This window comes from Trachymyrmex septentrionalis, unplaced genomic scaffold, assembly GCF_001594115.1.
Source record: "Trachymyrmex septentrionalis isolate Tsep2-gDNA-1 unplaced genomic scaffold, Tsep1.0 scaffold196, whole genome shotgun sequence".
Taxonomy (NCBI): domain Eukaryota; kingdom Metazoa; phylum Arthropoda; class Insecta; order Hymenoptera; family Formicidae; genus Trachymyrmex; species Trachymyrmex septentrionalis.
In genome coordinates this window covers 374,977-385,277 of record NW_017305135.1, presented here as the reverse complement: position 1 = coordinate 385,277, position 10,301 = coordinate 374,977, and the positions used below count along the sequence as shown (strand labels likewise).

The 10,301-nt window shown below is 36.2% G+C and overlaps 3 protein-coding genes across 4 annotated transcripts in view; 1 reads left to right on the top strand and 2 right to left on the bottom strand.

The window, feature by feature from the left end:
• The window catches only part of LOC108747169, a 168,600-nt gene that overhangs the window by 118,581 nt on the left and 39,718 nt on the right, over positions 1–10,301 (top strand). The gene's annotated exons all lie outside the window — the stretch shown is intronic.
• The window catches only part of LOC108747167 (suppressor of lurcher protein 1), a 274,868-nt gene that overhangs the window by 262,032 nt on the left and 2,535 nt on the right, over positions 1–10,301 (bottom strand). The window contains exon 1 of one of the 2 annotated variants that reach the window (XM_018484469.1): positions 2,521–3,504. The exons of the other annotated variant lie outside the window; for it this stretch is intronic. Within the exon in view, the coding sequence (XP_018339971.1) occupies positions 2,521–2,523 (3 nt within the window). The 5' untranslated portion in view covers positions 2,524–3,504. Of the gene's footprint in view, positions 1–2,520; positions 3,505–10,301 lie in introns of those variants that run through there. 2 annotated transcript variants of the gene reach the window in all.
• LOC108747173 lies at positions 5,923–7,365 on the bottom strand. The gene has a single exon (XM_018484486.1). It carries the CDS (start codon positions 7,353–7,355, stop codon positions 6,030–6,032), a length of 1,326 nt encoding a protein of 441 aa, XP_018339988.1. The 5' UTR covers positions 7,356–7,365; the 3' UTR covers positions 5,923–6,029.

Sequence of the window (10,301 nt, the reverse complement as noted above, 5' to 3'; positions counted from 1 at the left end):
CTACGAGCGATTCACCTTACACATAAATTTAGCTTTCTAGATATTGTATCACGTAGACGACATGAAATAAGACTTTGCGGTTATAATTCGAGGCGTTTTCAAAAAAATGTGAAAGATCAATGATACGAGTGTAAAAGAAGTTTGGTATAAATCTAATTAGCCGAGTCAGTTGCCCTGCTTTTTTAGTTCAGTGTTATCAATATTGTGCTCTCTTATTCATTATCTTACTTATTTACCGTGCCATATAAAATTAATAAAGGGATATGGCTTCGTCCTATATACGAATCATATCTCGAAGAAATGTGTATTGCGAGCTGTAATGTTTGTAGCGCGTGCAACGGTCGTAAAAGCACATGCAACCTTCGGAACGTGCATACCAGTGAAATCGGTTTACACGCGTCAGCGTGACTGATAATGCAATCTCCGTATGAGACTACGAAACTACGCTCATGAAAGTGTAAATAAAATCTCGCAGTCGGTAGAAGTGACGTTGCGATTTTGAGTGTTACAATTAGTTTACTTGTCACGTTTCGCTTCTCTCACTTCGTAAGGTCAACCCATGTATACATATACTCGTACATACATAGATGTACATATATGTATGAATTGAAATACAGTTATGCCATACATCCAAAAGGGAATTAGTCGCGAGACATTTTAATGCCATTAGCTCGCAGCGGTTTATCTCGAACCAGGCATGCATATGTTCTATATGTGTATGAAGTCTAATGCGTCACGTAACCTGTTCGTGGATATGAGACATTGGAGTAAATTGACACAGCTTTACACGACAAGCGGTTAGAATTATTAAGCAATTTCTACACGTTTAACTATATGCTTAATCGTAAATGAATATATTCTATAGTATGTTTGCCATTTTCTTTTTTGTCTTATTACAATTATTAAAAAAGATAACGCCTATACGTATTTCAGCAATTTATTTCAAGCACAACTAAACGATATGTTTGAAAAATTTATCGATGTATTGTAGAAATATATGAAGAGAAAATATTTTAGACGAAAGATATGTATCAGCAGATTGTGGACTTTGTATACCGTGTGTACCGCGTTTGTAAAGTCAGTCGTGTAACGAGTGTCAGGGCTCATAGTGATCCCCGTCACGTGTTTGAACACGCATACGTTGCACGCGTGTCGGGTGTACACGAATGTCACCCGCTGTCATTCTGTGAACGTCGAATAAATCATTGCCGACGAGAGATACTATATTCTCTCTGTTTGCTTGACGGCCGAATCTCTTGCTTTGAAAGCTTAAAACTTGCCGATTCAACGCTGCATAGACGTACCGCAATAAAGTATCAAAAACATGTCATCGTTTTATTAAATCGTCAAGGAATAACAAAACTAAGCTGACTGTTATTAAAGAATTTGACATGAAAATTAAAGTCCACATTTTTGCTTTGCGAGACGTTAATTCTTTAAAAAATATGCATAAAAAAAAAGTCAGCCTTGTTTTTACGTTAATAGGAATTCTGGAAAATTCAGTTAGAAAAAGGTAAAATTAGACACTTACAGTTAAATCTATTAAATATTTTATTCGAAATACAACCAGAAATTCGATAACAAATCATCAAAATTCTGATTTGTATGATCAGAATTTGTTTTGTTTGTATTGTACTTTTTCGTTGATGCAGAACATTTTTCTCGGCGTGTAATTAAAACATATCTAATAATGACGAATAGATAAAATTGTGTACTACAATAGAAAAAAAATAGAAAAAAAGCTGATAATATTTGCAAATAAATTAAACGTGTTTTAAAGTAAATTATGCTATTACGTAAATAGAAAGTATAAATTTCTCGTATAATATAGAATAGTAAAGAAAAAAAAAATTGATTGAAGAACATTAATTTTTTGATAGTTAAATATTACGTATATCGAACGATTAATTCGATCAATCGCCCACGATTACTGTTATAACGCGTGTAAGTTGGAACAGAATAAGATAGAATCTGAAATCTCACATCGCCATTGTGCTCGACGTCGCCTATGTACATACTTAGGTATGTAGATTGCGTGCCTCGACACGTGCCATTAATGGTTGATGGCTCCGAAACTCTCTCACGCCATTTTCTATCCTTCCGTGCACTCCAATAAAAGATCAACTTTTCCATCGCGAAAATGACTTTGTCGTTGACGATAGCAATTCTTATTATGCGTAAATTGCAATATATAGCGAGTTTTTCGACTTACTTTTTATAAATCACAACTTTACACTTCGTGCCACATACAATTTCTCTCATGATTAATCTATTATCAGTGCATCGTGTATATGCCCGTCGACATTCGATATTTTATGCTTGGAAATATTCGTTTTTGTGAGAAACGAGATATTTTTTTTTTTTTTTTTTTTTTTTTTTTGGCACTAATCTATCTCTGCCAATTGTCTCAAATATTTGTTACGTTTAAGGATTTTCGTTACAAATATATATCGTGACATTACTCTTTATCAATGAATTGCGTACCGCGCTAATATAGAAATGTTATCGTTAAAAGCTCACCATTACGTCAATGCGTCGTCCCTCATGCTTTGGCGTCCGATGCGAACATTCCTCGACGTACGAACCAATTGTCGACCGAATCCGCGTAAGCTCGCACGTCGCACCAATTCATGATCGATGCACTTCTTCGCAAATACGTCACGTTTCCGAACGGCAAACGACCGGAAGTGGGACGCGAATCGGGACGATCGCTTTTTGGAACGGAATCGCCACCACGCGAGATCGCGTCCACCAGTTCACATTGAACGATTTTGCGTTCCTACAAAATCCACGCACAATACTCGCCTTTCCGAGCCCCGCACACTCATTCACAACCCCTTATACGTAAATCGAAAATTTCAGTCTGGTCTCGAAATCGGAATCCGATCGCGATGAGATTGTCATGGTTAGGTTGATCCTTTACAATCTCGAATTAATTGCGACGCATACCTTTATTTTAATTATGAAATGACTGAAAACGAAAAGGTGCGAAAGAGAGGGGCTTATAGATTACGCCAAGTGTACAGTGTCAAAAAAAAAATGGCGTTTAAAGCTCACGTGTGTACGCGCGATAGCTTGCGCAACGTAAATTCGGCGCACCTCGGAAGTACTTGTTAATTTCGGACTTGGCGACTTTTAACGAGGCGAAGAGCAGCGAGCGTGGTAAAGCCACGTAGAAAGAAGGGGGTTGTTGAGCACAGCCTAGCCGGCAGGGTGCGATGTACACGACTCTCCAGCGGCAGTTGACGCGACACTAGAGAAAATCGGAGTTCGCTTGCCGCCACAGGACTCCGGACGCCTGCGCTCTCCGTTCTTGCCACCACGAGCCACAGGATTTCGCATAAACAGCGCGTCTGGTATTCCACGGGTATATGAATGTATATATGTATCATGTCGAAAGTTCCTTCACACGATTCTATACTATCTTTTATTCGAACGGACGCGAGAACGAATTATTCGATCGTCGATCGAAAATGTTTATTAGATTTGTCTTTCAAGCAAGTTGTTTGAAGTAGATGCCAACGAACGTGCAGCGGTTTCACTTAAACGCACTTTCGTAATCAGAGATTCATCCGTTTAGATTGATAAAAAGTATTGCGTAAGAAATGATCAATTTATATGGACTATTATACAAGATAGTGATAGAAATTCGAAGCAGAAATTCATAACGACGCTACAGTTGACGCACTTCCACGATTTTTTATTATAAGAGATTATTGAATCCGTTATCACAACGTTAAAAAAAAAGAGACGCATATTGCTACATATAATGAAATCATAACACCATTCTAGATAGACGGTAGCTTCGTGCCGTCGCGTTGAGTGAAAATCAACGAGATTGATCAAGTTTAATTCGCATTCAGCAAGTTATCACGACTATATAGTCAATTAAGCTATAGTCAACGGGATAACTATTTGTAGTCTCTAAATGTCTATCCCGTAGACGGTCGGAACAATTTACGCCGGCAAGTATATCATTAGTACATCGCAAGGGTGATTACGTGCGCTTTAAATAGCTGGCAATAAAAGGAACTTCCGCTTTAATTCGATATAACGTCATGGGTCATTAAGTCTGGCCGTTCTTCATCATTTTATCACCAAGATACCAATGATCACGCGAACGATTATTCCACCGTTAAGAAGCGTTGTTATGTAAAGAAAATTATATTGAACGTTTGATTCACAGAGATGGTTGCTTTTGCCTACAAATCGGTTGCCTACATGCAGTATCGTTCGCCTACATTACTTTTGCAACGACAGTTCGTTTGCACACAAAAATTATTGCCTATAGCTCGATTGCCTACATGCATTTTTGCGCACAAATGAATTACTTTTGCCTACATGTACAATATTATTGCCTACAGTTTGATTGCCTACAGTTCGATTGCCTACAAGTACTTTTACGCACAAATATAAAATTAAAGTTAAGTAAGAAAATAATTTATATTTTTAGGAAAATCTGTCACTGTGTGATCACAGTGGGGTATCAGAGATAAACAGTGTCCGCTTGGAATATTTTTCCAAAAAAATCTAACCCTAACCAATCCCCATTTTTTGGTGTGAGATGGCCCTCATTTCGCGTGGAAGGTTGTAGGCAAACGGGACCCCCCCCCCCCCGATTCACATAAACACAATTATTATATACTGTAGAAATTACTTGATTTCTTAATAAACGTATCTAATTTTTTACGTACATGATCTTTTTAATAAAATTTATATAAAAAATGTTTTTTTTAAATAATCTTTAATACGATTTTATGCAGAATAATATTTATACAGAATATAAAATTGCGTTTTCTTTCACATTATTTAAATGAGATACTCAGCTATTGTTTCTCTAGGTAATTATAAAATACTCTCTGTATCGTATGCATAAAATAATTAAAATAGTAAATTAAAAATCTTTCTTTCCTTATGTAAAAATATACTTTATATAAATGTATAGTGCCAATAACATAAATTCATCTTAAGTACTAAATTTTTCTTTCCTCACGCTTTCTTTTCTAGCTGACTGCTCTAAAGTTTATTACGCAACGTAATCCCTTTTTCTTTTCACGACAAAGTTAGTCTGACGTAACATAGAATGATGGTCTCGTTTAAGTTTGCAAAGTGCTATGTCACATAATAGTTTTAACTATATAGAATTAGTTTTTCTAATAACTATGTAAATAAAGATTAATATATCGAATAAAGACGCATCAAACGTTCAAAAGAAAACAATTAATCTCTTTAATAAACTAAAGTCGATATAAATATAGTCGATTATAGAGATAAAAAATTACAAAATTACATTTAAACAAAGATATAATGTACTCTACTTTATTTACTAATACACTAATGAATATGCAGTTGAAGAGAAATTTTCAAGAAGGAGAAACGAGACGTAATGATGGCCTTTGAAAAATGAGTAAAATGAAATTCCCATGGGAAAGCTTTTATACGTCCATTTGCATCAGAAATATTTCTCTATCATCAATTATAACTGAAAAGCAGAGATTCCGATATTTCTTTGCCCATCGAATACATGTTTTAATGTCAAACTATCTCAAGACTTAAGATCTTTTACATTTTTGACGTACATTACTTCTCTCGAGATATTTTTCATTGAAGAATACATTTTATATTATTATAACTAGAAAATCATATAAATATTTTTCTATACTGTACATATACAATATGAAAAGTTAATAAATATATAATTTTTCTAAATAATATTAACGTTATAATAATAACGTTATAATAAAAAATTTACATTGCATATATTAATAAACTTAATATGTTGCATTATATTGGCAAATCCTTTTTCATTCTAATTGAACAAACACAACTTTTTCTGAAGAATAACAATACAATTCTCGAAACTTACATTCAAACATTGTAAATAAGGTACCGACAATAGTAAGGTACCTTATTTATGTACAATTTCAATCTTTGATCATAATGAATTATATCTTTTTTTCGTAAAGAAGATACCAACACACTTCTAAGTATACCATATATCTCATAGTAAAAAATTATAGATACGAAAATTACAGATTCGGCGGGTGTTTCGGCAGACGATCTTTAATTTCATGCATAATCTCAAATATACGCATCTTATACGCCGGCTCTTTCTCGCACTGATGGCGCACGAGTTCCGCTCGTCCATCCCCGTATAGAACTTCTTCAAGTTTTTCGATCGAATTGCGGAAATAATTCATGCTTATTTCACTGGATAATAACATTATTTGCAAATTGAGCGCAGCATAAACAAGTGCTACGTCACGTGCCTCCGTGTAACTCTTCTCGAATGCTGTCCAGGAGAGATAATTCTCCACATCGAGGCCTTCTTCCGCTAAACTTTGAAACAATGAATCGTAATAAACTTTAGCGAAGAAATCGAAATGACGATCTCTGGTACTTCGGTCAGTGGTTAGGTACAGGCAGCACATAAAATCGATAGCCGGAGGACAGTAACAAAAAAATTGCCAATCTATTAGACAACAGCCGTTTATATTGCCGGCCAGGTCGTGTCGGAACATTATATTGGTTGCCCAAATGTCGCGATGACAGATGACATTTCTATGTTCCTTCGACGGTGCCAATAATTGTGAAATTTTTTGAACCCATTCAGTTAATTGGCGCTTAACAACGATCTTCTCTTTATCATCGAATTCTTCAATGAGCTCAATTATAGTATAGATACCCGTGACACCGGACATAAGGGCCTTCTCCGATCGATCGTCCCCATCGACAAAGAGTATATCGTTCAGAAGCCGTCCGTAAAGATCGAAGACGGTCTGACCGCTTTCCCGACAAAGTCTCTCGTCCAATAGCAGGGACCTCGAGTGAAGCCTCGAAAGAGTTCTCAGTATCCAAACGCAATGCTCTTTGTCGAACGGTACGTATTTGTTCAGCGTAGCGTAACCATCTATCGACGCATCCTCTAGAACGATGATGACGTTTCGTTTCCAAAAGTAACACTCTACCATCCACTTTGGAGATCCGCTCGCACCCATACGTTCCGCCAATTCCGTGTAAAAGGTGATCTCTTTGTTGAACGTGTCAAACCGTTGCAGAAATTCGAACTGCGGGCTATGAGCCGGCGGTGGGGTTTTGGCGAAGAACTGCAAACTTTGCGTCTTGCCATCGATTCGCGCCTTAATACGAAGATGATGATATTGGCCGAGGAAACCTTCCGTTTTGTTGAGGGGCTCCAACCTCCAATCGACAAGTCGAGAATTACCACTACCAAATTTGCGTTCCAATATTTTATCAATGTCACAGTCGGTCAAAAGAGATGTTTTCCAACTCCGATCCTCCTGCGGAGAAATCGTTAACAAGGAGCATGTCTTGTCGACATTTATCGCCGCCATATCGTATGCACTTGTCTAATCTAGTAAGCAACATCAACGACTGTGCATCGAATTTATATCGCACCCAACTCTCTCACACGATTGTGAAGAAAAAATAAAAGTTGTTCTGATAAATTGAACAAAAAATATGCTTCTGCAAATATTTAACATACTATAATCCTCGTACAAAGGTTTTATAAGTTGGAAATAGACAGCTCGGCAGACGACAGTTGACGCAGTGACATACAAATATCTCAAACGGATTGATATAATTTATGTGCATTGATATAATTTATGACACACTGTAAATCCGTCCGATATACTTTAGCAATGTGACGAGGAAACGAAGCTCGTGATATACGTTGTTACAAACAAAAAAGGCTTGTACATCGCGATAACGTGTCTACGTGTCTACCGAAAATTTACTGACGTCACCGCACCGAGTGCAGTCGACTCGAGAAAAATGTTGCGGGATGAAGCTCGAATACTTGCGGCTTACAGTATTTATCTTAGGTATATATATATATATATATATATATATATATATATATATATGGCGTTATGATGAACAGTTGTTACAATAATTATCAGTTTGTGGATTTTGCGGAAATACGTGAATTTAGAATTACAGAGGGATATTGTATTGTATATTGCGGTTATAATCGACTCATCGAATAACAAACATTAGATTATAGTTCACTACCGTCGAAATATCGAAAATGTAACTTTAGATTATTACATGTTGCGCGTATATTATTGTTAACAATTAATCCACACAAAACTTGCACGACCACCAATTAACATCAACGACGTGCCAGCTAAACAGAGGTTCAGGAAAATAGATCCGTTAACGTTAATTACGTGTGTTACACAACCCAGTAAAGTACACTGCTTAATAAAATTACGTGCGAATCGATTTTACCGCCGTGTGTAATCGGAAACGCTTGGCAAATACTTACGCGTGATTGTTTTGTGATTGAAGGAGGAAAAGAAACGAGAAGATATATATATAAGTGTAATAGGCTAACAGAGAAATCATTAAAGCCCATCGGGTGCTATAAAACAATTCACGGGAGAAACTTCACGGGCCTCATAACCGCCAAAATTTATTCGCCCTTACTATGAATGTATCTAACTTCTCGGAAGCAACTATTAATGGGGTCACACACTATATAACCCTTTTGGCTTCGTTACTTTACGGTACCAAAGGTAATTCGATTAACTGCGTCCTGAAGCTAGGAACAGGGACGAGCTAGCTAATATCAATGTTTATATACGATAGAGAAACCATTTTAACCATTTAAATTTATTTCTGATAAAGTTTTTATCCGTAACCGTAGCGTACGGTTTTCGCCTGCTATAAAATTCAATTGTCCTCAATTTTACTGTGACAAAGAGTACAAATTTGATATTTTCAAATGTTGTTAATAAAATATTTTTATATGTTATGAAGAACCATAATTTTTTCCTAATATTTTTAAAAAAGTATTTTAATGGCGAGAATAAATATAACTTTTTTAAAAATGTTATGATTTCAACGTTTACTATAAGAGATTAAACTTCGTTTCAACGAGTCTCTCTTTCTCGAAAAATTGTACATTATACCATACATATACATAAATAAATAATGACAAAAAAGAGGTCATCACGAGAAGTCTCTAATTGCTGGTCGTCACACAGACGACCGCGAAAACGTCGTCAACGTTTTCCTTTTTCTGCGCAAACGGCCATGCAGAGCCCAGCAAAAGTGGAATTCTCATTAATTGACGTGATACTAATTAGACTTTTAATTAACGAGTCGGAAATAAACAACGATTTGCGAACAGATGTCACATTGCTCGTATTTCTAATGATTTAACTATCTACAGTAGAAGTAATGTCGACGCCCATTAATGCACATAAATTTGCAGTCTTCAGTAGTTATTAGCAATTCGTAGATATAACCCCCTCTCATCTCTATCTTTTCAATACTAAAATGGTTCACTTTGCACGGTAAACCTCCTTCTCAAAAAAACCCAAATTGTACAATATTTTTTCCAAACTGCTCTATTTTAAAATGAGAAAAGTCATATCAAGCTCTGCATTTGATCATAAATTTAATACTCATGCCGCCTTCGATTATACCTCCGTCTAGACAAAGTCCCGCGAGCCTTACATCGATCTAATGATGCTACTGTCTATTATTTATTCGATTGCACGTCCTTCACATCATCTTTTTTTGTACACGAACATATAATCACGCTGTCCAAGAAACGTTTATTTTAAAATATGCAAGGACCGTCTCAGATAACCTGACTTACCGTCGCAATGAAGCGATGCCAGGTGGTACGTTATGTCTTCAATATCTAACGTTTTAAGCATTGAAAGATACGATAATCGCGTATCACATAAGAAGAGTGCAACGTTAAATCCTACATTATTCCCATGATGTGTATAAACGGCAGAAAAGAAACATTTCTTTCTGACAAACATCGCCGGCTGAAGTCGGCACTTTCCAAGTCTTGAGTTTCAAGGATCTCGCGACATTTCGTATGAAACTCGATACCGAGTTGCGAGCCGAGGGCGGAAATGTATACACGTCTGTATACGTGCACTATCTCCTTCTCCCTCGCTCTCTTTTTCTCCGTGACATTTCCTTTTGAGTATTCGGAAGTAAAGCAATCCCGGTATCAACCTCACTTCCGTGATACCACACGACAAAGAAAACAGAAACGCCTAGCGATGCAAGAGATGCTCGCGCTTTAAAAAATATGAAATCCAACTGTGTTTCGATTAAATATAAAAAAAATACTTTGAAATTTTTAACTGCTACTAAGGCTGCAAGAAATATGTATAATTTAAGATGTAAAGATCATTACGGATTGTTAACGTGTAATATTTTCGTATTAGTTATCAATATCGAATATAAACGTAAGATATTTGTGAATATGAAGATGCACATAAAAAATGTTTGGTAGGTGCTTGAAA